Source organism: Falco cherrug, chromosome 11 (genome assembly GCF_023634085.1).
Source record: "Falco cherrug isolate bFalChe1 chromosome 11, bFalChe1.pri, whole genome shotgun sequence".
Classification (NCBI taxonomy): domain Eukaryota; kingdom Metazoa; phylum Chordata; class Aves; order Falconiformes; family Falconidae; genus Falco; species Falco cherrug.
In genome coordinates, this window is record NC_073707.1 from 14,392,381 (window position 1) to 14,419,783 (window position 27,403).

At 40.4% G+C, this 27,403-nt stretch overlaps 1 protein-coding gene across 11 annotated transcripts in view; it reads right to left on the reverse strand.

The window, feature by feature from the left end:
* The window catches only part of DOCK10 (dedicator of cytokinesis 10), a 162,615-nt gene that overhangs the window by 9,920 nt on the left and 125,292 nt on the right, over positions 1 to 27,403 (reverse strand). For 9 of the 11 annotated variants that reach the window (XM_055723165.1, XM_055723164.1, XM_055723167.1 and 6 more), the window contains 22 exons: positions 26,241 to 26,324; positions 23,464 to 23,560; positions 22,132 to 22,176; positions 21,469 to 21,644; positions 21,218 to 21,334; positions 20,097 to 20,208; positions 19,255 to 19,376; positions 19,055 to 19,169; positions 18,820 to 18,886; positions 17,926 to 17,973; positions 17,176 to 17,277; positions 14,831 to 14,955; positions 14,045 to 14,157; positions 13,193 to 13,330; positions 11,440 to 11,622; positions 10,753 to 10,863; positions 9,163 to 9,378; positions 8,402 to 8,459; positions 7,973 to 8,071; positions 6,189 to 6,295; positions 5,580 to 5,702; positions 4,635 to 4,748 (listed from right to left, as the gene is read on the reverse strand). In XM_055723165.1, the coding sequence (XP_055579140.1) occupies positions 4,635 to 4,748; positions 5,580 to 5,702; positions 6,189 to 6,295; positions 7,973 to 8,071; positions 8,402 to 8,459; positions 9,163 to 9,378; positions 10,753 to 10,863; positions 11,440 to 11,622; positions 13,193 to 13,330; positions 14,045 to 14,157; positions 14,831 to 14,955; positions 17,176 to 17,277; positions 17,926 to 17,973; positions 18,820 to 18,886; positions 19,055 to 19,169; positions 19,255 to 19,376; positions 20,097 to 20,208; positions 21,218 to 21,334; positions 21,469 to 21,644; positions 22,132 to 22,176; positions 23,464 to 23,560; positions 26,241 to 26,324 (2,472 nt within the window). The remainder of the gene's footprint in view (positions 1 to 4,634; positions 4,749 to 5,579; positions 5,703 to 6,188; positions 6,296 to 7,972; positions 8,072 to 8,401; positions 8,460 to 9,162; positions 9,379 to 10,752; positions 10,864 to 11,439; positions 11,623 to 13,192; positions 13,331 to 14,044; positions 14,158 to 14,830; positions 14,956 to 17,175; positions 17,278 to 17,925; positions 17,974 to 18,819; positions 18,887 to 19,054; positions 19,170 to 19,254; positions 19,377 to 20,096; positions 20,209 to 21,217; positions 21,335 to 21,468; positions 21,645 to 22,131; positions 22,177 to 23,463; positions 23,561 to 26,240; positions 26,325 to 27,403) is intronic. The other 2 variants (XM_055723163.1, XM_055723162.1) reach the window with 2 other exon arrangements.

The following is a 27,403-nucleotide window of genomic DNA, read 5'->3' on the forward strand; positions in this document are numbered from 1 at the left end:
ACGCACAAATAACTCCAAAATATCTTTGGAAGGTACTCATGCAAAATCCAGTCTTTTCATGTTGAAGCATATTTCAACTTTGGCCAGTAAAATTATTGACTAGGCAAATCTTCACAAAAGAAATATACAGAATTAAAATATATTAGCTGTACATTTCAACGTCTGTTTAGGAAAAAATCCCTAAGGTTTATTTCAATAGGGATTAACAAATATGAGCACCTCTGACTTCTCTTTTAGTGAGGACAAGGGGCAATAAAATTGAATTTTAGTGTGGCAAGTGCCAAGAGCACTGTGGGCATTACTGGAAACCAATGACTAACAGCAGCTTGTCCAATAGTATCTTAATCAGTCTCACAGTGACCTTCTAACATTGCACAATTTTTAACAATATTGTCAATTAATCTCCATAGGCATATGAAGAACTTCACAGTTTAATTAGAGAACAAATCTACAGCTCAAAACCTGACACCCTATAAACATTTACTGAGCTGGCCAGGCAATTGACTTTCTATTGATTTCACTGAGAAAAGATCTGCAGGATCATAACCTGCTTTCTGGTCTTGTTCGCACTGAAACAAAACTGCTTTATGTGGGAAAACTTCATTAGTTTCATGCAACCATACTTAAACACACTACTTGGGATTGCCTCTGTCACAAAACATCTGTTTTCTGTTACTATTCAGTGTTTACAACAAAACCCCTCATGTTTTCCAAATCATAGCAAGCTAGATTATAGTTTATGCTCTTAAACACTGATTCTGTGTATGTTTGCACACTGAAGTATGTGTTTATATGTAAGTGCCAAATCTCTGTACTGATGCTGCCTGGCACACTAAGATGGTATCTGCGTTAATGGTTTTGCTTAGAAAAATACCTGAAAACAAACAACTAACATATTTAGTTATGTTTCTGATGCAAGAGACATCATTTAAGTACATATTCCCTACAATATTTCAGCTGACGGGTGACAGGCAGACGTTAATTGCAAGCTATAAATAATCGTGTCTACCATATGCTCTATGGCTGGCAAAGCCTATTGAAAGTAAGATTAAATACTTTCCAGGAGCCAAATATCCTCCACTTTCAGGATTTTAAAATATTAAGCAGCCAATGTTACATTATCAATACATATGCCTAGATTATTTTCATACTGGCTGGTTTTACCCTGCAAGGACAATGCAGCTTTACGGGTGAAAATTATTACATGGACAAGCTGAAGGTAATGGAAGAGAGATGATTTCCCAGACAGTGGGTTATTGGTTTCCACTGAGCTCTGATGTGCTGAGAGTCAAGCTGCAACCTGGGATTGTCACTGTGGGAGCACTGAAAAGGCCCTTCTTCCCGGTGCGCCCTCAGACACATCCCTTGGAGCTCACAGGAAACCAGCCTCTTCTCTGAGCTCGGCTGGAAGAATACACACCAACCCCAGAGCTGGCGAGCTGAGGTGAAGCCTTCTGCTTTACCTGCCAAGAATTAGCATCTAATGGATCCTCCCCTGTCAGTACCAAGTGAACGTCTCCTCCCATGGTAAGTGAGGCTGTTGTACTATTTGCTCAGGAAGCTACAGCTGTTTCACCGCGTTTGGAAAAGGGGCCACATTTTTGGCTTTCAGACATGAACCTGCAGCCAGCTTACCATGGTGAAAATCTGCCCTCCAGCTTCTACAGCTTCTTGCACAGATACGAGAACAAACCCTCAGCTCTACCTTTACCTAACACTGCTCTGAAAACAAGTCTTGAATGTCTTTGCTTATCAGCACCACACAAATTTCCAGATACTCACCACATTTAGAACTTTGTTTGTTTGTTTTAATTCAAGAAAGATACTGACTTTTCAAAACACTCTGTGAATAAAATCATAAGCACTGGCTGGTGGCCACTTGGTGGTGCAATGAGATGTTGTCACCCAAGGCCCTTAAAATTTGCAGTCTACAACAGCAGCTGCCGCGAGATCCGGCTCTGTGAGCTGGCAAATAAAGCTCTCTGGTGAAAACAACCAACTACATCCTCCCCCAGGACTACATTCACTCAATTCATCCTTCCAGAGGGTCCCTGCAGCAATGCAGCAGCTAAATACTGAAGAACGGTTTTCAGGTGCAACTGCAGATTTTTTCTCCACTAAGAACCCCCCAAATTCTCCTGCAAACAGAATTTGCAGTATTCTTTTGTCCTTTAATCGGCTTTCTCCGCAGTTTTTGTTTCAGTTAAGGAACAGCAGTGTTCCATTTTTACAAAACATATATATTTATTGATACAATTGATAAAAGTGTTTAACGAATAAATGCATATGTGTAATGATACATCTTTTTATACGTGTGTGCTTCCATATGTACCCGCTCACAGGTATTTTATGGAACAGTGTATGTGTAATGCTGAAAAGGAATCCCATACCTGCGCACCGAGCATCCCACACCTGCACACCGAGTTTCCTTCTGTGGCATTTCCTTTGTAGTGGCCTAAGCAGAGCGATTCATGTTGCTTTACACTGGTTTAACTGTGTAACACTAGTAAAAACCTGCAACCATAAGCTTTGGGGAGGAAGTGTGCAAAGTCTGCCAGAAGCAAAAAAATAAAAGGGAATTGCTTTTAATGTTTTAAATGAATTGGGCACTGAGACTCCTTTCCGTATGGAGGCCTGCAATGCTCTTGGCAACAGAGGGACCGAAAGGCCTCACAGCTTTCCACTTGCACGGCCAAAATGGACGCAAGTGGCACTTGGGAAAACAGGGACTGACAGAAATACAGAAAGGAAACCTTCCAGAGGGAAAAAATATGCAGGCAGAGCCAGCATATGGGAATGGACTGTTCCCTTTCTCCTTCCAGGTCAGCTTCCTCTGTAGCTCCCACACCTGCTGTGGTGCTTTGTGTACTGGTAAGCCCTCCTGAATCCGTTCTGCAGACACACTCCTATTATCCTTGGTAAATGAGGCACAAGTAACGCCCCTGGGAATGATCTACCTGTAGTTATTTGCGCTGTGCCATACGCTTTTGTCACTATGCCTCTGCAAGGAGTGATAAGAACATTCCCGCTTTCTCCCACGTAACATCGCCCTGGCAAAAGGGAAGGAGGAAGCTGGGATGGATGCTCAGTGTCTGGTCCGAGCAATATGCAGCTATGACAGTCATACGCTTTAAAGCACTAAAGCTGTTTAAATGAAGTGGCCCTTGTGGCACTGGCAGCTGAAAAGTCATCGCAGTGTAACAGATTTTAACCCAGCTCAGCAAAACTGCTGCAGCTGGATTACCTGCTAACGAGGAGCTGCCTCTGGGACAGCCCTGGCAAGAAGTTGCAGGTAGGAGAATCCTGTTTCCCCCTCCCCTGCTCCCGTTTTGAGGAAGGCGAGGCATACGGAAAACTCTACCCTTCCTCAAGTGCAGCTCGCATTCGGCAAGTTCAGCTTTGCTGATCTGTATGAACAGCCAGGACTCGCCATTTCCCTCTGACTCCCAGTTTTCTTGCTCCTACAAGGGACTACCAGCAAGGTGGCTGCACCCTGCCCAGAGGGCTCCCGTCACCATTGCCACAGATCACAGACTGACACAAGAGCCTGCCTCTCTGCAGCTGCTGCACAGGCCAGGAAAGCAGGCTCTGCATTCAAACAGCATTAGGGCTACACCGAGTTTTTCAACAGAGGAAGAAGGGCTCCAATCCCACTCCCAGTGAAGCTGAGAGAAAAACTTCCACTGAGATGAGATGACACGGCATTGGGCCCCACGGTGCACACACAACATGGCGACAGATACAGCTTGGTAATTCAGGTAACTGAACAAACAAAAGTTAGTTTGCAGGATGCAACGATGAATGAAACAACGTTATTTCATCTGCCATGAACCAAAGAATCCAGAGCACAGGAAAATTAATGTTAAGTAACAGTACAGGGAAGGATAGAGGACATGTGAGGAGAATTAAACAAAACATGCAAAAGAACTAGACTTACCACAGCCTTGAATAAGATCAAAAGGAGAAAAGAGCAAATTTCTGCATTAAAATCTAATTAGCAAACAGAATGATTCACATCAATCTGTTGTTTACACATCTTATGATATCAGAGTAAAGGAAATCGTATGCTTGCCAAAACCAGGTCTTAAAGGAACATGCTGGATTGCTACACTGGTTTGTAGTGGAAGAAAGCACAAAATAATGCTTTGAGGATGCTGAAGCACAGCAAAGGGAATAAAACTACGGTATACTGCACAGAATCAGAAGTGGCCTGAAAGCAGAAGTCAGAGTCAGAAACACAACAAAACGTCTACTGCATACTGCTCTGCTTTAAGTTCTATTAGAGGAGAGCACCATATATCAAAGGTGTCTTATCTGTTTTTATTTAAGTTTTACTCTGAAAAAACCTGCCCTGCCTCAGTCTTGGTTTTGCTTGATGAAGTCAAGAGCTAAAGCTGACATACAAGTCTGTTCTCTGTTACACCACTAAATCCATAGCAGCAGTTTACACAGATGCAACTGAGTGCTCTCCTGAGTAAAATCCTGCTTGGATTCTGACCCACAAGGCACTTTCTACCCCATGAATTCACTGCCAAGTGTTTCCTTGTTTCAGCTTCCCCAAAATACATCAGGATTAGAAGACCATAGCTGAAATCTGGGAATCTGCAGAGACAAAAAAATGCAAGTTGGCTTACCTGCCCATAAAATGCAACACGGTAGTATCGCCCAAAGAGACGTTTCTCAGAGTTCACTACTTCTGCAACCTTCAGGTAAGAGCGGTGGATGTCATAGTACAAATCAGACAGCCTCTACGTCAAGAAACAGGGAGAGGGAGGTGAAGTGAGAGCATGCAAGTACTTTGGGAAACGCCACTACAGCTCTGCACAAGCACGGCTTGCCTTCACCGGATTCCCAAACCTTTGCAAAGTTGGCTGTACACACTAAGGGAATAGTTTAACCTTGTTAGCAGTCACTAAAAATTCATTTCAAGGTTTCTATCGTTTTCTGGGCAGTTTTGCAGCAGTGGGTGCCTTCATGTACAGGAAGACGAGCAGCCCACCACCAGGCAGTGGGGTGGTAGGGACCTAATAAGAGGGCAGACAACCCGTGTCCTACCTGCTGGTGAGAGCATGGGTGCCAACAACTCCAGTCAGCTCCCACTTATTGCTATCTACCTCTTTGGTGTTTTTTTTTTTTTTTTGTTTGGTTTTTTTTTTTTAAATTTAAACCCAGAAAAACTAGTAAAAAAGATTATCATCTGGTGATCCATTATGTATTGAAATTGTGAAGTAAATAAGAAATAAAGAAACCCTGGAATTGTGAAGAAATCACACAATTTATTGGCAGTTTCTAAATACAACACAAATATGCTCTTGGTTTAAAAACACATATAAAAATCCATTGGCTAACACAAGGTTTGTTTGAAATTGTTTTGCTTGTTTACTGTTGTATTGATGCTGAAAAGAAGGAAGTAAGACATCAGGGTGTTTTTATCTACAGCACAAAGTATTAAAAGGAGAAATTACAGACAGGAAGAAAAAAGCCCATTTCTTTTAAAGAAAGCACCTATTTTTCCCTAAAAATTTTGATCTTTACCATTGTCTTAAGATAATTGAAAAAGGTATAATAAACCAACTTACTTTAAAGTCCCTCTGCTTCTCAAAAACAGCAATGATAGGCTTGTTAACCTCAGCAATAAGCTCGTATCTTTCAGACTTCCACAGGTATTCAACACACAACTCCAGCTGCTCCACAAGAATATTCTGCAATTCCACAAATACGAATAGTTCAGTGATTTGACAGCCGGTGGCATTTAATTAATAACAATGCAGCAAAAGCACATACAGAATAAAAATGAAATAGTGGGTATCTTCTATATTAAGTTTTATTTCAATGACACCATGTTTAATCAGGTATTGGTGACCTAGCTCTTCTTTAAATAAACCCCCTGAAATAACAGTAATGTGAAAATATTTGAATACTTGAGAACTCATTCAGAAGAATGGGTTTGCTTTGTGGGCTCCCCCTTGCCCTGACTTCCAGCTCTGGTACTTCATGTTCTGGTTAGATAAACACCTACCCCTGCTATTTAGTACAACAGCTATGACATTTTACTCAAAAGCTGCGTGCCTTTTAATACAGTGTGAAGTACACTACTCTCACTATAATTTGTTGTAATGTGCACAGACATCTATTAGAAATAACACTCTGTTAATATAAACAAGTATATAAATGTTAATGCTGCTGACCTCATTATAGGGAGTATCTTGCATCCCAGAGTCTTCCTTCATAGCACCTTCTTCTTTAATGTTGGGGGTAATGCTCAGAAAAGCAGGCCATCCCATGGAAAATAAGCCTTGAAGTGCAAGTCATAACAATGTCAATTAATGACTGAATAACCAGGTAAAACTAAAAGTTATTGGATGCCATTAAAACAGAATTGATTTTATTTGACTGGATTGATTAGTTTTTTCACAGCCCAAGTGATGAGAAGCACAAATGGAACTGACTGCGTTTATGGGACTATTACACATTCTCTCTGTGATATAAATCCACTTGTGTCCCGGCAAAGGGTAACTGACCTTTTCCTGCTGCAATCTTATTCCTCTCTTTGGAATTCCGGTTCCTTAGCTGAACTGTGCTGGCAGCCTCGTAACGCTACACGGGCAACGCTCTTCTGTACAGGAATTACCATCGCAGACAGAGGCGAGACAATTTATACTTGTCAAACCAGCGCTGTGACGGCCAGCCTGGCCTGCAGGCACTAGACACTGTGCGCTGGGACCCCCACTGGTGCCACCAGCCAGGTTTGCTCAGGGAGAGGGGCACACGCGCCTTTGCCGGGCTTGGGGCCACCCTGGCAGCACCCCCCCATCCCGCCCAGGTGAGTGGGTGGCCACAGCCCTGGTCGAGGGGCTCCCTCACAGAAATCTCAGGCTGGTGGCAGCAATGGCCGATGGAAAGGCTCTTAAAGGTTAAACCTGAGCTTACAGTTAGTGCTTGCAAAGCCGGGCCTTAGCGAATGGCTGCAGAAGGAGCGACTTACACAGGTATTGCACGTTACAGGTCAGGCAGAGTCCGACCCATGAATATTTTACTACCCCTCTTGGATGGAGAAGGTAAAACTGCCAGTGGGGGCAATGAAATCCTGACACGGTTCGTGTTCAATTTAAACGTACTAAGGCACAATTAAAAAGCTAACCTTTACACACTGAGACAGAGGGGCTCCATCCCCTCTATCAGATTTTGAAAATCGTTTAAAATGACCCACAAGTTCTTCCCTCCACCTACTGCGATCTGTTATTAATACTAAGTATTTTACCACTAGTGAACAATCTCCAAAATACTGGTATGCACAGAAATCTCCCCGCTAAAAGGATGCACTTTTTCACCTCACCCACAGACACTTCCAAGTGTAATCGGAGAACTACAGCCTTTCCAAAACTAAATGTTTTCTCTTCCCCAGATATGTGCCCTTGCCCCTAGAAATTGCTCTTTGTAAAAATGCTAAAATATCTCATGCTGATAATTATTTTGAAATATACATTTCATAAACTAAATAACCATTGGCATAGAAGCATTAAAAAAATATAAGCCCGCACTTTATTTCTCTAATAAGCATCACAGATTAAAAAAAAAATAAATCTTAATATCTGGTTATCCATACGTAACATGATAAATTCCACCCCCCTGCCCTCCCATCTTTGGGTTCGCCAAGGAACGGGACACGGATTTGCATGCTAAACAGCAATTGAAATGAGAGGGATTTCTGTTGTCGATGAAGAGCAGACTGCTCTCTTGCTGAAAAACCTCTTAACCAGACAGATTCTGAGCAATTCATCAAACCAGCCAAAGAGCATCAGGAAAGTAACGTATAATGTTTCTGACATTACTTGCTTCCTATTACAGCCATCAACATGCACTATAAATATTTTTGCTTTGGTAGATATTTTTCCGGATCAATTGGAAAACAGTAATTTGATTCCCTAATTATGTTATTTGACCCATAAACAGCCACGGTTAGAGCACTCACTTCCTCCATTGTGAGTTGTTAGTAACACATTACTATCAGAGACTTGACCATCTTCCAGGAGCATACGTGAGGTACAAATCTTTTCCATTTTCCAGTAACCTATGATAGTGTAAGATGGTATTAGTACACCGCTACTCGTATGTGTTAATACATGCATATTTAATAACGACAGACTAACAAGTGAAGCATTCTCTTTTAACACTCACTTACTAAACATTTAATTAACCCTCTTTACCCAAAACACACACTTTCATTGTTCCAGTGCTAAGACGAGCATTTATGATATATTTTAAAAATAAAATATTTGGAAAGAATTCAAGCAGCTTTAAGAATACTTTATATATAAGGAAGGAAAGCAGGACAGCCAAACATTATTTTCAACAATAATGTTTATACATATATAATTGTTTTTGCATATGTTGATCTTACCCTTTCTTTTCAGGTACTCTGCAATGAGAGCGGCGATATGAATATAGCACATAGCAGCCTGTAATAAGAGACCAAGACACATATATATGTTAAAGTACGTTGTATGAATTACCGCATACATGTCATAAGGAGTGCATACTTTCATCAGTCAAGCCATGCTGCAAAAAAGGGAAGACAAAATTAATATAACCGTTTAAGAGAATAATGGATTAAATGATGAAATCCTTCTTGATTGTTGATTTTACTAGGTGTCTTAGGTAAAAGCATAGATTTGCTCAAGAAAACCATTAAGATTACTTAGTAAATCCGATATTCCTGGGCTATGCACTGGAGTTTTGCATCACCCATTTTTTTCATTAAAAGGACAACACATTACAAATGAAGTTCCACTCCAGTGCATGGTGGGGGAGAAGAAAATCCTTCATGAAAGTTATGCACCACTCATAACCTCATCTACACTACAGCTACTGGGCCTGCTAGGCTTAAGCAGCAGCGATGCTAATGTGATACTGACTGTAGCTTCTTCATCAGACATTTTCAAGTCTTGCTCAAGCCTGTATCTGGTAGTCACATTTAGGCAAACTGGGATAATAAGCATTGTATCTCTAGGTGTTTTTCAGACCGGTCTTCCTCTCATTTCAAGCATGTGAGAAACACTGTATGATTCTCTTAAATCACTACTGTTTGATATTCAGAGCCCTTTTCATCAGAACATCTCAACTCAAAGACAAATGGTTTTCCTGTCAATTTATTTACATTACCTCCGATAAATCTCCATTTCTTGCATGAATCTTGGCCATGCTTTCAAGCCACGTCCTACGTAATTCAGGTGTACTAGCATATGAATTTGCTAGGCTGTACTGCAGATCCACAAGCATCTCGGGGTCTTTCTCATGCTCCTTCATCTGAGCTGTGGCCATCAAAACCGTTCTGATGCGTTTGGTCAGATCCTTCACCTCTGCTGGGAAATTAACGTTCTTTGGGAAAGAGAAGCAATACATCACTAAAACCATCCAAAGAGCTACATGCAGCACCCCTGAACGAGCTAACGTCCTTCTTATGGAAGACCTTCTTCCCCTTCTCTAATTCAGTAGGCTTTGAAGCAGGGTCACAGTTCCACCGTACAGACACACTGTACTCAAAACCTTGATTTTTTTTACTGATATCTCATAGCACCTCTAGATATCCCAGGCAATCAGCAACAACTCGGCTGAAGTCAGCAAACTGAAACATTTGTTCCTCGGTTGCTTACTGGATCCAGAACTGGATTCTCATACACTTTCTGCTGGTGAACAGCACCGTGCACTACAGATAGTCCTGCTTAACTACACTCACAGCATGCTTCACCACAGTGAATAAAGCACAGCAGTCTGGCTCCTGGCCTTTTCACACTGTGCAAGATTAAAACAAAGTCCTTGTATTACTCATATCAGCTGTTCCCAACATATTTAACTCAGCTCTGCAGTTTCTCATTTTCAGACGGGCAATGAAATAAGTTTCTATTTTCAGACTTTCCCCCCCTCATTCCCTTTGTTTAAGAAGTAAAATATCCAGAAAAATTAAGTGAAATTAAATACTCCCTTTTCTGCCTCACACAGAGATAAGCATGTTACAGAAGCAGTGTGACCTGACCGCAGCACTGGGAAATCAAAGCTGGGCTTTGAAAACAAATACAACTGTAACTGCATCTTATTAAATAAGACATCAAATTACTTATGCTAATTATCTACCAACTTGCTAACACTACCTTATATCCTAAAGTCACCCTCAGAGAAGGAAAACCACCTCCAAAGTATAAAATTCAAATGCATGTTGACAAAAGTGTGGATAGGAATTGTAAAAATTAAAAACTGGAATCCTGTTCCAACACCTTTAGTACAGACAATGAATACAATAGCAACGATAACTAATCTAAGAGCTTAAGTGCCTTTCTCAGGGCGTTAGCAAGCTGTTACAAAACCCAACTGTTGTGAATGTTTTTGTGGCACATTTACTGAACTGACTAAAGAGACGATTTGTAGACTCAAAACTGTCAATTGCAGTTGTGTTTCTTTAGTCGCAATGCACGATATCTTCTCTGCCATCAGACAAATGAAGAAAATAAGCAATAAATACAAATAAAGTAATTTTCAAATAAAAATCTCTCTTCTTTTGTTTTAAAAATTATTTACAGTTACTAAGCTTCTGAGCCACAAACATTTTTGTGAATTTCAGGCTGCCTGAAAAAGGCACACTAGGAAGGCATAGGTCAGTGTCTAATAAAAGCCAGCAATTTTATTCACTCATACACTTGCTCCTCTGAAATTGTTGATATTTTGCAAGAGGTAGTGATTGAAAAAAATGTTTCTTACTTTCATCTGCTTGTCTCCATTAGCAAAATTATTTATAATTGCGAGCGAATGTTGAAAACGAGATCCGCCAATCCCTGAATCCGCTATCAGCTGGCTCACTGCTTTGATGAGCTGTATGGGGGGGAGAAAACACAGGCTGCAATTAGCAAAGAAAAACCACAGTTTCTGAATAGTTTTTAATCCCTACTTTAGTATGACTTGATGTACTAGGGTAGCAGAGATGCACTTTTATATATGTCTTAAGAACATAACATATACAAACGCAAGGACTGTGTGTAATCTTTCCACTGTCTGTAATTGCTCGCATTCTGCAGTGCAGGTGCGTCATTACTGGACTTCACGTTTCTGTTACTATGCTATCGGATCCTGTTTAGTTCCTCCATTCATTAGGTATGTTCTCACTGCTGTAAGCAATGCACACGAAGCAAGAATAACCATTTCTCCGGCTATTTATTGGCTATGTGGCTACATTCACAGCTGTTGTCTCTCCCTGGAACAGAGCCGAGCAGTCCAAGAACAGCAGAGAATCCAGCCCAATGTCTTCAGACTTGGCAGCAAAATCAAGCTGCCACAGGGAACTGCCTGGCTGAGGACTCCAAAGGAACTGGTTTGCTACAATGCATAAAAATATTAATGATAAAACCCAATGCACAAAGTCAAATAATGATGATCTCAGACTTCACTTACCTGTAGATGGGATCTGACTATTGATTTCTGCTTGTTAAATTCAAAGTTCTTTCTCATGAAAAAATAAAGAAGAGCAGATGCTTCTGTCTGGGTTGAACGTGACCTATGGTTACAACATTTCAGGATTTCATAGCAGAGTGAACCACAGAGATCTGCTTGTCCTTGGAAGAATGCTGATGGGAACTATTGGCAAAAAAAAAAAAAAGGCAAAAAAACCCACCATGTACATGTCTAGCGCTACTCTTAGGCCTTGACACAGTTATTCGGAGTCAATACTTTTTTCTGTTAAGCTTTCAGTAAAAACAACTGTCCTGTATTCATTCACACCAGGGTTTAGTGAAAAGATTAGCCACTGGCTAAACATAATCCCATGTGCAAATTAAGATTAAGTAAAAACTGCACACAGGTTTTCAGACAAACACTCTATGCAATGCAGCAATCCAACTGGCCTCCAGGAGGGCCAGACAGCAGCTGGCACACAGCGAGCAGAAAGCAGAGCTGCAGAGAATGCAGAATAGCTAACCAGGAAAAGCGTGTGTGCTGTTCGGCACTACTAGAAAAGCTGTTCAGGAGAGAGAAAATACTTTGAATAGCAAAGCCAGCGAACTTCCAGTGCTTAAGGGTTTTAACAGCAGGAGACAACAGAACGTGAAGGATGGCTCCCCAAACCATACCTTCTAGTTATGAGCAGGGTGAATGTAAAGACGACAGAGAGAGGAGAGGTGGGAGATGTACATACTGGCTACAGATCTCAAGTACCACCCAAGAGGTTCTGCTGCAGGAACCACATCTGATGCCTGCTCCCACAGAACTACGAAGAGAGAATTCAATCCCAAGTGCTACAGGATGAATGAAAAGGGTGATCCTGGATATTTATTCATCCTCCCCACTGTACAAAGTTCTTCCGTCCCTGGCTGGCTGGTAAGTAATTTAAAAAGGTCTGTGGATGGTTTACTCTGTTTCCCCCATGTCCTCAAGCTACTTTACTGGGAGAAGCACGATTTCCTCCTTCGCCCTGAGATAACCACCAGAAGGAAGCCCCATGGTTTAAACTGATCTACATCTGAGAGATCAGGCCAGGCTCGCTTATTCTCAGTTCCCCGTAGCAATTGTTATCTGTGTGTTATGTCCTGGTCAGTTTTAAAAGGATCTCACCTAAATCTATGCCTTGGAAATCGTGCAGTTTTTGCACATGGCACAAAGTGTCTAATTGTCTGTGATCTTTTGCATATGTACCATGCAAGCAAATAATGTTTGACACATAAGCATGTTTTTTTCCAAAAACTGTTCTATGTTGAAAACAAGGTATTTTTAAAGCTGTATTAGTCTGCATGAACTTTCAGTGAGGTGTATGCAATACTCTCCTGCTAGCTCCTCTGGGGACAGCTGTAATCACTGCTGGATTCTGCAACCCAGGTATCTGCCGTGAAAACCATGGATGGACCTCTAGGTTTTCAAGCTTTCTTCCATGGGTGGTAAAAGCACGAAAGCCAATGATAAAGGCAGAAATCACAAACCTGGATATTGCTTATCTATTTACAAGTTTCAGTTAGTAAATTTTTCATTTTCCAAAACAGAACTAATTTGTCAGATTGTGCTTCTCTCACTTTTAATCACAATAAATCAGATCTTTGTCATCAGTAGGCATTAATACAGCGAAGTTCAGAACTCATTCAACATACCCAACTGTCCTCAAGCTGCACTTGCTGTAACATATTAATAGGTCAGACCAACAGGATAAAACCATAGTTACCTTGCCTACAAACAGCCGTAGGGCAGCAAAGACGTGCTTGAGAGCTGCTGCTGACTGGTTGATTTGCAAAAAGAGCATGTGTGTGTCAAAGACTTTCTTCATCAATGCATTCTGGCAATCAGACTGCTGCAGCTGCCTCTGAAAAGTTCACAGACAAGTCAGGACATTTGGGTTATTAAAGTGAGTAAATAGAAGAGGAAGGATCTGCTTGACTTTACATCAGCATGTTCATATGGAGATCTTTTGTCAGTGTAAAACCTCTGTGGATGTGGCATTCCCAGCTTGCTGCAGACCCTTTTAAGTTGCAGTTTTTCAAGGAGAGCACTTTCCTATGCCTGTACTCCTACTTGTGGATGGTATACATTAAATTTAAGGGCTAGAATGGCAGAAAGGAGACACTAAAACGAGCTTCCTGATGTATTGTAGATGTGAGATCTTCAGCAAGTCATTTGGGCCAATATTTATGGAGCAATTTTTAAAGAGACAAAGGATCTGCCAGCTGACTTGAAAAGAGAGAGATGCTTTCTGTCTAAAATCTCTGAAATCTAGTGGGATAAGCATGATTCAGATAAGGTGATGTCTTAGTAGATGCATGGTGCCCTCATGCAAAGCAGGGCTGTACATAGCCCTGAATATGCAGGATGCCCTTCTTCCACATCCTTCAATTCAGTTTGGGTACTCTGAGTCAATTCCTTCATAAAATACATTCATTGAGGACTGGCATATCTTACTTTCCTATCCTGCTGTCTCTGGCATTTCAGGTTTTCTGTATGCCTGCTCCCCCAGGCCTTTCTTCCACCACACATCCCACATGGCACCAGTTCAAGCAGAAAATAAAACAACAAAACATACCTGATGATTCAGAGTGTAAAGACACAACAGGTCAAGGATTGTGAGGGAAACTTCCGTAGCAATGTTTGCCTCTGTGTCTACGTACTGTACAATGTCTGTCTCATTGGAGCTGCCTGCAACATGTAAAAAGCAAGATGACAAATGATCTTCTGAGTGCAGTTAAAGATGACGTAATTCTGCAATCTGGTCATTAGGTCTCAGCACAGCAGAGATGGGGTCCTAACTGTACATGTAACCAAAGCGGTATTTTGAAGAAAACTGCTCACAGGAGATGAAAAGGGAGAGAATTTGAGTCAAATTTCACCAGCTGCACCAGTGATGCGAGTATATCCTTCATTGTTTCTGTTTGTCCCCAAAGGAGGAGAGAAACCTAATTGGAATGTGGGATAGATGACTTTGATTTCATCATTTAAAGAACCATCTGTCATGAGAAGGTAATTTTTACAGCTAGATCTAACAAATGTAATATTTCAGCCAGTGTACATCTGCTTGTACAGCAAGGTACATAACCAAAGATGCAAGAGATGCTGGGAAGCAGAGAATAACTTGTCATTAAGGCTATTTAAATATTTATTGTAAATAATTTTGTTTCTAAATGACCTTTGACCAATTTTAGGCTCAGATTTCTTAATCTCCTGAAAAAGAGGCAGAGTCAGCAGCTCTATGTTTAGGCTCTTCTCTTTAGGCTGTCTTTCACTGGCACTCATGAAAACAGATTTGATTGTATAGAGCCTGATCCAAACCCCATAGAATACCAGAGGGAAGGAAATATTTTTTTGTACTTACTTGCTGTGCTGCTGTCTATCATCTGCAAGAGTTTGGGGTTAGAAAGTGCATTTTTGCCACGGATTATTGGTAATGTTTGAGATCTGTGATGCTTATGGCCATCATGACTAGAAGTAGAATGCATCCTGAAACGGAAAGGTACCATTAAAAAATAGAAACAAAGAATAAACGATCATGCCTATACAGAAGTTTTCCACGTTAGAATTTTCTACAGTACTTCTCAAAGGCTAAGTTAAAAAAACTGATGCCGAATTTTTCAGAGAAACAAAAATGAAGAAGGAAGTCAATGAGGTGGACAAAACGAACAGATGTGCTGTGATTTCTTGAGATCACAAGAGACAGGACACTCACTGAGCACTGAAAAAAGGCATCAGCTTAAATAGCTGGCTGATGTTTAGAAAACTGCCTCTGGGTGAGGAGAAACTGAGGCGAGTTCTGTAAACTCAGAATACAAGAAAAATACATCCTGCTCATGAAAGAACTAATACAGCTTCTATGAGGGGAAAAAAATGGTGACAAGCTCACAATGACAGTAAAAATATGTGTGTGTTTCTTTTAACTCTCTTTGATGTTGACAAACACATCATTAATTTATAATGAGAAGCTTCAAATGAAAAATACCAATGCTTATCATAATTTTTGAAAGGATTTTGAATTTGAAACCACTATAGAATTCAGCAAGATTTAACATTATTAAAATACACCTTTATGTAATTTATTTTAAAAAAACCATAGCTTCCTAAATTTGCATAATTTAAAAATATTCTAGGACATAATTACTTCCTGCACCTAGCTAAACCCTGTTTTACATTGGTTATTTTTACAAAAATAATTTAGAAAATCAACATTTCAGTTTTTAAAAAAGAAAAAGTTCCCAACACAGGTAAGGAATTGATGGCCAGACTTCTGCCAATCAACGTGATAAAGTCTTTCATTAGCGGTCACAGGGGAAGGATTTGAGTGAACAGCCTGGCAAATTAATGGATTTGAAACGTGGATATTTGATCTCAAGGGGTTTTTTTTGGTGTGTTGGTTTTTTTTTTGGGGGGGGGGGGGGTGTTGGAGGGAAAGTCTGGTTTCATATGAACATTTCAACAAACTGAAATACATAAATGTAAAAGTGCAAGTTAGAGCTGATTACTGGCAACACTTCAACTCCCAATTCATCATCAAAAAATGCTCTGTACTACAACAGGCCAAGCAAATAGCCATTTCGAAAACAAATGTTGATTTGTGAGGAGGTAAAGTGTGAAGGCCCTGGAGACAACAGAAACGTGATTTTATTTTCTGGATTGCTACCATGTTGCTTCATCTGCAAACATGCAACAAAACGACAGTCTCCTAAAGGCCGCTTGCCAGTTCCAGCTGCTGTAATGAAATCAGTGCTGTTTCATCACAACTGCACAGTAGAAGAGCAAAGGAAGAAGTATGGTAGAGAAAGCACCTTTTTTCTCCCCTTTGTTCCATTCCAAGGTACATGCTTATAACAGTGAGCATATTCTAGCTATATGCAAATGATAAAAATCAATGACCCAGGCTCATGAGGAAGGGGGACTTCCACACCATGCTCTTAGATAGAACCACAGGCTGCACAGAGTCAAAAGTTTGCTTTCTTTCTAGGGTTTTACATTATTAACATGAAAAGGATCCCACTTTCCCCTAACAGGATCAAAAATACTATTAAAGGTGCGCTGCACTTGCAGCTTATTACCACAAAGTTGATAAAAATGATTAGATCTTGCAATGTTTAGACTAGGAAGACTGAGGAAAAAAATAAAAAGACTAGGAAAGAAAGATTCTCTAACTGGCAACATGGACAGAACAGTGAAGGACACTACGCTTAGCAGCATGGAAGTAAAAAGATGGTTGTCAAGCAAATCTACTCTTAAGTTTGACTCTGTGTTGCTAGATACTTCCCCCTCCACAAGCCCACGTTATTGGGGAGAAACAAATCCCCTGATACTCTAAGTGAATTCATAGATAGTTACCCCTAAAGCAGTAATTCCATGAAAGCGTAAGGTTGTGGACCTATGGATTCCTTCAGGTTGGAGAAAACAGTGGCTTATCATTCAGCAGGGATCTGATCTGAAAACAACAGCTACTGTTTCTGCAATACTTAACAATATTGACAGTAACTAAGAATTCTTCTGAACATATTTTAAACAGCTTATAACTCAAGTTGAAGTAAAAGGGCTCCATTCTTCCACGATTTCTGGCTTTGGGGCTCTGAACCGTGCTATGTTGTGTCAATCTCTTTTCAGCCACCACTGTGACAGTGCACAGGGGCTGGAGGTGACAACAAAGATTGTGGTTTTATAGGAGTTAATAATACAATGTGTCATTACCATTGCGAGAGCAGACCCGATGCCTGGCCAGAAGAGCTCGAACCTTTCAGGGTTCCATTATTCTGGGTGGCCTGAACAAACTTAAAAGCAGCAGCAATTTTCCTGTTAAGAGAAAATAACTGTTAATCTGTTATGGAATGTGATGCTGATTTTGCCTGTCTCTGAACAATAAATACGGGCCTGACAAAACCTGCCACGGAGCATGAACTGGTTCATCAGGTGACCTTTTGTTTTCCTACAGTATGACAAATAGACAAGTTCACAGTGGTAACATTAAAAATGAAACATCAACTGGGACAAAGCGTACATTTGACATTTTACAGCTGGAACACAATCTCATACTTTTTCAGAGAGTGGGTAGAGACAGATGATTATTTTTTTCTTTATTACTGTGGAACATTTATCTGTGCCCATCAAAATTATGCTTTCCATCATATGGATGGAAAACACAGTGTCCAAGTTCCTTTGTTTGGTGTATACACAGAATTACGTTTGAGAATGGCCAAGTATTTTGGGTTATAAATGCAATAGTGGTTATATCATCACATCTTGTACATCAGGTATATACCCAGATGTCCAGAACATCATGATAACATTGTTTGCATGAAAGAAAAAGAGAAGCATACATTGACTGCAGTATGTCAGACTGATGTTTTCAGAACACTGATATACTATTAACCTAATTTAAGCCTAATGTAATGCAGTATTATTCAAATACTGTTAACGTACAGTCTATGACTAGAGTATTACCTTACAATATTGCGTTTTCCTAGATATCTGAAATTTTGCAGACAGACCCTGAAAGATAAAACAACACATTTTATGTCTACCAATGGCTTCCTAATAATGAAAAAACACTGAATCTTTGTGCCTCAAAGAGACCTGTAGTACAGTCCACCACCATAGTGGTGGACTTGGAAGTCCTGGGTTAACGTTCGGACTTGATGATCTTAAAGGTCTTTTCCAACCTAAATTATTCTATGATATGCATCTCCTAGAAAGCAAACAGAGCAGAATGCAGCAGTTCCCAGCACGTGGATACACAAGAGGTGGCACTACTTTCCATATCTTTGTTCCTTTTCTCCATGGTTGAAGATTCCTGCTTGGTGAGGAGGCAAAGTCAGTGACAAAGACTTGGTTGCAAAAGCATTGCTTCTTCACCATTTGAAGTTAAATAACTTTCATTTCACTTACGAGATAATGAGCAAATTCTGAAAACAGCTACCTGCGTGGATTCTGCAGACACAGACTGGATTGAGCAAACTACCTTGGAGATGCCAAAAGCAGGCAATCCTGCATTACACAGCTTTTCGTATGGTTTGAAAGTTTTGGGGAGCTAAATACTTCTCTTTTCTCAAGGGAAGAATAGAATCTCAATCCCAAATGGGAAAACTACTGTGAAAATGTCTTTTAGGAGAAACATCTAAAGATTTATACCCCTTGCTCATGGAAATGGCCAACGTATTGGAGGATATGGTAATATCTCATTATGACTTCAGAAGATTAAGGCAAAATAATCTAAGATACAAGAGCTATCTCAGCCTAGTCCACTAGGTGGACAAACCCCAAAAGAAATTATTTGCAGCAGTCACTTTAAAACATCAACACATAACATAAAATCAACCAAACGCCAAGTGAACTTACTCTAGAATGCTGAAAAAGTCTGTTATTTCTGAGAATGGTGCTCGCAACCAGTAGGAAATCAGTGCATCTAAAGGGAGATATGAAAATACATTATGTATCTGTTACAGAGAATTAAAACTTGACCCAAAGCCTGTGAAATACATTGATAATTGTTCACATTTAGCATTTGTTTGGATCCAGCGTTCACAATATTTTACAACAACATAAATTAGGTAGTGAGTACACATTTCTTTACCTTCTGAAATGGTTTTCATAATGTGAAGGAAACACATAAGAAGGCTTCTAGTTTCAGCTTGATCTAACTTGTCAAAACGAAGAGTTGATCCAATCAAAGACAAAGGTCTCATGATCTGTTGAATTGACAACGAAGGGCCTTGTTAAGTATAGTGACAGGTTTCCACCTCTGGTAATTGTTTTCAACATTTGCACATGTACCTTTTCACACGTGTCAGTTCTCTCACTGTTTTTTTCATTGGTACTTGGGTTAGATTCAAGACTTGCTAAGGAAGCTCTGGAGTCAGCATGGTTTGCTGCAGAGATAGCTATTGATGAAAAGGCTGTAAACAAAAATCATAGCAAACATGCTAAACTAAAACATTTATGGATACAAAAACTAACAAGGAAAATGGAAAACTTAAAAAGCGTCACGTGCTGGATTGACACCAGTGCTTTGAAATTCCAATAGCAAAGCTATTGATGGGTATGTTTAGTACTGAAAACATGCAACAAGTTGAAGTAAAATGATTCAGTTGCCATTATTCATGGCATTAAAATGGCCTGTTGCATTCTGTAAGGCCTGACCTAAAGCCATAAAAATCAGTGGAAAGGTGCCCATGCACTTCCCCAGATTTTGAAATGGGTTTTGGAGGAAGTGACCAAAGTAATGTGTGTTTCTATCCTTTTATTAAGTTTGGAAAAAACTAAAACTACTAGCCCCCAAGAGACTTCAGGAGTTTTCACCAGAAACCTTGGAACTATTCTTAAGTCAGGCAGAGGCTACAAGAATGAATTCAGGCACAGGGATTTGTAAGAGCCTGAATATTGGCATCGTTCCAAAGCAGGAGAGTAAGTGAAGCAGTGGAAGACAACTGGCTTCACAAGATAAATAAAAATCAATCCAAAAATACCCAAAGGGAAGAGAAACATTGCACACCATGTTTCCCTGAATATTGTACAAAACGGGTTAATGATATCCTCCATGAACACTAAGCAGAAAGCATGATGGATTGAGATACACAGAAATCTACCTGTGTGCATGTTCAACCTGTCATTTATACCTGCTATAGAGTTCAGAACATCTTTGGAAAACGATGTGTCCACAGAGTTAGCATGTTTCATTGCTGTCTGGCTCTGAAATCCTCCAGCTGTGCTCAAGTCATCCCTAGATCCCTGTATTTCGAAACAAACAGAACAAACTCCAGTAAATTATATCATTCATAACTTTCACAATGACAACACACCCAACAGGCTTTTGTCAGGCACTGAGCTTGAAAAGCTATTTTCAGTTGTTCAGACATGATGGCCTTAAAAGATCAAGGCTTGCCATAATATGCCAAATAGTTACCTGCAACATGAAAACCTCTCATAACTGAAGTTGTAAAGGACAGATCAAGTTTAACCGTGTTTGCTTCTTGAACCCTAGCACAGCATTGGGAAAGGAGCATTAACTGCCGTTAGCAACCATCACGTGGAACAGGATCATTTGCTAGAGGGACTGAAACACAACGCCCCTGCAAAAATCTGTTTCCAGTTTTTAAAGCAGGGCTACGATTAGAACACATCTAATCTTTTGAGAAATAAACATGCTCCTCCACATGTGCAGTTTATACAACCATTTTCTGTGGTGGTGAAGACGTTTTATGATGTTCATACGCCCTCACTCCTTTAGCTACTTGGCCTCCTGGTAGAGTTCATGGTCCCTCTGTTGTACCAGTGACACTGCTCGTGGGTTGATGATGTAACTCTCCAAAGAATCTGTGGCAATGGAAATTTTGCTTTTTTTTAACAACATCTCCCAGCTACTCGCCAAGGGACCTGCCTGGGGAACAAGGTCCTCAGCCCCCATCCCGCAGCACCAGGGAAGAGGTACCGGACAGACTGGCTGGGGCTGCAAACCTCTAACTTTGAGTTTCCAGCCCCAAGACAACCAGTGCCCTGGGTCTGTTCCAGATTCACAGTCAGTACCCTGCCTGTACAGACCCCCAGGGCCCTGCAGGTGCTCTGCAAACTGAGAGTTTCCAAATTAAATATTGCAGGTGAACACAAATCAGCATTTTCAGAACAGTATTTTCTTAGCTAATTTGTGACCAGCATAAAACTCAGACCTCTTCCTACCAGACTGACTAGATCAGACCTCCGTTTGATTCCCTTCAGTGTTCTGAAAAATCATGTGAATTACCTGATTGGAAGTATTGATATTAAAAAGGAACATATCCTTCATGTAAATCCTTGGCATATTGTCCAAAAGCATTCCATAGAGTGGCATGTACAGGTTTGCTATTTGTGCCTGTTTTGCCTAAAAAATAAAAGATACAACATAATCTTGAAGAAACTAATGAAGTATACACTAGTGGCTAAGATATTTTCATATATGTTTAAGCTACTGTATGAACAAGCAAATGAAAAAGAATAGACAAACAATTTCTTTACCGGCTCTGCGTATCGATCATCAAATGAATGCTTTGCCATTAAGTTTTTAAGCACAGCCAAAGCTAAGTGCCTAATATCCTGGTCTTCTTGCAAGGCAAAACCAACCTCCCGCAGCAGGACTCCAATTAGAAAATGTTTGCGGCAAAACTCATTGGTCAATGTGTACTCTGGAATATCTTGGAACAGAATGGACAAGAATGCTTAAATTAACTTAAGGGTTGCATAACCCCACCTCCCATTTTCCAAATTTTCAATAGCTTTTATTGATTTAAGCCACTGTTAAACCTTGATTTCCTGACCTGACTGCCCCACTCTGCTGCCTCACTTGCTAGAGTGAATTAGCCTAATAATATTATTTCTCAAAATCATGCAGTTTTTACAATTTAATAAAAGACAATTTATATACACATTCCCATATGAGAATCTCAAATGTTTTGCACATACTAAGACTATCCACTTCTTCAAAGCACAGAGTCCAAATTTTTGTTCCCATATTCTAGCTAGAAAAGTTCTAAACTAGTGATCAAGACTTAATTCCACTTTTGAAAATGGCAAATAATTTTTGCCTAAATTTGCCACAATTTGGTGGCAGCAGTCAAAGTAAATCTTAAAGCTCTTGATGCACAACTCTGCTTGCTTCTTATGTGGTCATCTTATTCATACCTGATGTTCGATATTCCTGTGTTGATTCTGAAGGCGTCACAGGATCTTCATTTTTCATAAATATAAAACAAAAATAGGTAAAAAATCAGGCATTTTTTTAACTTATTAAGCGCAAAAAAATGTATTTGCTTTGTAACTTTTTTCCAATTTGACTCAAATTTGAATTAAACAGCTTCTACTGTTAAAGAAAGCCATGAGTGTCAGAACTGAACTCACTTTTTGGTGCTGAAAACTGCAGCAAAAATGAGGACCCACAATTTGAGAGGCGATTCTGCTTTCCACTGGAAGTTACCTTCCCACTCTCAGCAACTTAAAGGACCACATCCCAAGTGAACTCCCCCGAGTACACAGAAAACTGTCAGAACTGGGAATTGTGCCCAGGGCTGAAATCCCAGCACCTTTGAAACCAAGAGGAAAAGCACCCAGCACTGGGCATTGGCCATGAAGTCAGGTTCGAAATAACAGATTTCGGTGCACCAGATGGAACATGTGGTGGCTGCTGGCTTTGGGGGATGGGCAGGGTGGATTCACTCCTGTGGCAGGGCACAGGCAAAACCTGTTCTTTCTTCTCTGCAAAACGTGGGTTACACACAGTATCCCCTGCCCTGAGAAGCAGCTCAGGAGGTATAACTAACAGATTAGAAATGGGTCTCTCTTGCCTCACTGCTCCAGGTAAAACACTGCAGTATGGGGTGACCATTAACGTTCAGGCTTGTCAGAGGCCAAGAAAATAAATGCACTTGGGAGAAAAGGGCTATTGCAAGGGACCTGCCTGCCAGTTCTAGAGACAGCCTGGAAGCAAAAGTACCAATGGCCTGTTATCTGGGACACAGATGTTTCCAAACTCCTGCTACATGTGCGGTTCAGATCATCTCCACAAAGGAGCAGCTGTCACACGGACAAGTCATACACCCCACAGCAGCGGGCAAGCCTATTCCCCAACAGCAGTTTCACAACTCCTTTATCACTGCCCCAGCTTCTGCTCCTTCCTGCTGTACCTGTCCGACCCCTTTCCCCAGCTCGCCACCTCCCAAGGCTACTGCAGCTTTAGCAATTAGTCCTCACAAAGAATCCAGTTTGCTCACCTCAACGCTTCCAGCAGAACAGTCACCTCCCGCCGCCTAACTGGGCTGTCAGGGGGCGCATTTATTTATAGGCATACTGAAATGATGTTATTTTTATCTCACTGCTGAAGTACCACACCTGAAAAGCCATTCAGGGCTTCTGTGCCTGATGTGCAGACACGATAGTTCAGAGGGTTAATTATTATCTGCTCTTTGAACCTCTCAATAATTCACCACTGTAAGAAACTGTTTCGGGGTGGTGCCTTACCAGGAATGTTGGAAGATCGTATGGGCAGGCACAGAGGGATAAAGTGCTCATGGTGACAGACTTCTTGGAGAAAGTCAAATTTGAACTGATGTAAAGTCTGAAAACCAGAACAGGCAATGGTTCAGTTCACATTAAATCAGGGAAAATGGTAAAAGCTGCACTACTGCTTCAGCTCTGCCTCAGAATTCGTAATCACACCCAACAATGATGCCAAACTGCACAAATAATAAACATTTGGGTTTCATCTCTGTTACCAAACGAACTTGACACAGTCAAACAAGCTTTTTGGATTCCTGAACTATGATTTTTCATTGAAGATGGACTGATAAATACAAGCTTGATCCAAGCTAAATATTTAAGGTATATTTAAAGCTACGCTGGATCTTTTGATGGTATATACTACAGCATACAATTATAGTGAAGCAACTTCTCCAGACTGCACAACTTTGGGACTGCCATAGTTATTATGCCTGCCTTTTTTTTTTTTGTGTGTGTTTTTGTTTTCTTTTTTCTTTTCTCTTTTTTTTGGTCAGCCAAATACAAAGCTTCACCCACACAGGGCAGATTCAAAACCTATTGATAGTGGTGAAAACTTCCTCTCTTGATGCCACTGAGTTCCAGCTCTGAGGGATTTAAGTATTATATAATTTTGGTATTATTTCCTCAATATCTCCCTCCCAAGAATCTATTTGTGATCTTTTGTGGAGCCTTGCAACTATTTCACAAATCTAAAATTTCCACTATATTGATGTGCCACTGAGATATAAAGATAATACACAACATCCAGTAAAAAATTTTTATTTCTGTCTTCTCAGCTCACTCTGCTCAGCGGCAGAAAGCAGTCATTCAGGACTACTGATACGACACTGCATCGATCTAGGTCAAACATTGGCCCTAGCATTAGAAAGCACTTGTAAAGGTCTTATTTGCCCTGCGTTTAAGTCTGTCAATCCCTAAAATTAAATTGTAGCATTTCTGCTGCCACCATTGGGCTAGGATACCTGGAACATACACTTTTCAGAATCTACTGAGCAGTGGATGGTGGGGAATTTTTCCCTGAAATGTTTTATTGCATTGCAGTACCTCATCAGCAATACAGCTGGACATGCAATTCAGGGTCTAATGGCAAATAAATGAAGCACCTGAAATGCGTTTCCCAAGAGGAACTGTGACATTTTGAGGGAATACAACAACGAACTGAATTCTAATGAGGTATTTCAACTGTTGAGTAAGTATTTCTCAAAACAATGTTTAAATGTCAAAATATGGAATACCACGAGGGATATTTCTGTGGAACAGAAATTATGGTCCTTCATTCACGATTGCAGTAAATTCAAACTGCAATGTTATAGACTGATATACCCACAAACTGTTTATTCAAGCAGCAATATATGCTTTAAATTCTCTGAAGAGAGAGGTTAGATTGCAGGATTGTCTTTTTGATACATAAACAATCCAGTTAAAGCAGCAAAAGATGCACAGAAATACATTCTGCAGCACATTTACATGACTGACTCTTGCTTAGGCGTCTGAAGGAAATGAAAACAATGCAAGACCTCTCTTTCCTCGAGGTCAGAAATCTCCAATTTAATTTTGTGGTTATTGTTTTCAAGTGCTGCAAAGACTGTTCCAGTGGTACATCTGTCTCAGCTCCGCTTCCACACACATTGCTAAATTCTGCTCTGCACACTGACTAATCTCGGGCTTTTCCACTGGCCATTAACTGACTTTAATTAAACATCTGTTCTTGTGGTTGGATGTATTTAGGGAAGTTTGAAATGTGGAAACAATTTTCAGATTGCATAATAATATTTACAGACTTATAGACTTCAGGCTATAACATTGATACCGAGAGGCTCCATTCTACATCTGTTCCAGAGATTAGGTGAAAGATGCAAGTGCAGCATGAAGTTGGTTTTAGTAAAAGCAAACCAGACCTGGAGTAATCTCACTCATTACCTACAAATGCCCAGATCACCATTAAAAATTTATAAAAGTTAATAGTTTTGTAAGCTGTTTTGGGAAAGATGAGTCATTCAGAGTGCATATCTTGAATACATTCTGTTATCTATCGTCTTATACGCTCCCACATGACAGCTTAGAAACCCAGCTATGGAAGAGATAAAGCCTCTGACTCACCCTGATGAATGAAGAGTAAAGGAGTGAAGCTGAATAATCTGAGGACCTCTTGCAGTTTGAAATTTATTGTTCAAACTATATCACTGACTATTACAGAAGAAATCCAGGCTGCAGGGAATTTTCCTCATAGCAAGCACAAACTAATTTGGAGAAGATTGGTTTTCTTGCATCATCAATGACATAAGACCATACCATTCATTTAAAGTAACAGAGATGTTACGCTCTCAATTGGAGTTTACACAATTGTAACTTGTTCATATGTCTTTACTTTTAAATCTCCTTAAAGAAAATTATTGCCAATTGCTGCTGATATTTATAGACCAAACCACAAATGTACTTACTTTCCAAAGAATCACAGCTTAAACTCAGCCTTTTGCTGAGTCTTTGCAGAGTCTGCCCCTGCAGGGCTCACTAAGCAATAGTTTGGACGTGGCTATTTACTCCCAGAAAAGAAGGTAGGTGGCTCAAACCCAAGAGGTTTTAACACGTATTTACAGTAAATACTTTCACTGACTCTAGTTCTGAGCACGGTGAAGCCATGGAACAGATCATAAATAGTTGCAATGTAAATATTCTGTTAGCAAGTCACTCCAGAAAAAAACAAAACCAAACAACAACAAAAAAAATCAAAACTATACCTTGCTATCTCCTGTTCCAAACATACTTATATAATTGTTGACCATCTTGAACACAAATCCACGATCCATAAATGTAAAACAGCGCTAAGAAAAGGGGGAAAAAAGAATTATTTTGCAGCCAAGAAGCAGTACATGGCCTCACTTACCCGGCTGTTTGTCTCGCATCATCTATAAACTTGAATTATTTGTGCAGGTGAAGTTAGTCTTATAGCAGGGCAATGAAAACCAGAGAACTGGTGAATCTGGCTTGATTTTTTAATTTGTTTTAAGTAGTAATAAGCTGAACAAACTTTCCATTTTCACTGTGTCTACAGTCTGAAATAACTATCAGTGTGTACTGTATACTAGGAGAAAGCTTATCTGATGGAAGTCATTCATGTACTGCAACACTCAGTCACCAGAGGTGGTACGTGATGCCAGCTGACTGGAATATCTCCTTCAGTGACAGAGCAATGACTCTTGAGGAATCAATCCAGTCACAATACTCGCTATCTATGAGCTACATTATCTTCCTGAAATAAATATGCCACTACATTACGTTATGATGACAGCACCGCTCTTGCTTCTAGCCAGATAGACTAAATAGCCAGAAGGTGTAAAGGTTTTTGAGGGCCTTGGTGATACAACTGCTGACATTTTTCCCTTGCAGAGAGCCCACAAGATAGGGAAAACAATCTGGAATGCCCTCCTTCTCTGGTGTTCCTGAACTCTGCAAAACTAGTGAAGCCCTGAGCCTTCTGCCACATAGCATTCAAACAAGGCTGCTGCAATGCCAGCCCGCAGAAAGACGTATCATCTCTAACCCACGTAATTCTTTCTGGCAGACTAGATTCAAAGAGAAATTAAAACACAGCCATATGCCAGATCATATAATGCAGCGTTACTGTCTTCCCAGTTTAGCTGAGAAACACACAAAACCAGCATGCAAATCTGCAACACCTCCCCAGGTGCAACACTGCACAACTACCGACTAAGCCCCTCCACCTATGCTCCTGTCTCAAACCAGCATCATCTTCCAAATGATGTAACACTATGGATAGATACAGCTTCACATCAGTGTGTCAACAGCAACTAGGGCTTCCATACGGTATCAGCAACAGAGGCCAACACAGCAGACAGCAAGTTTATCATTTGTTTCTCCTACGTATGAATGGAGAAAAATC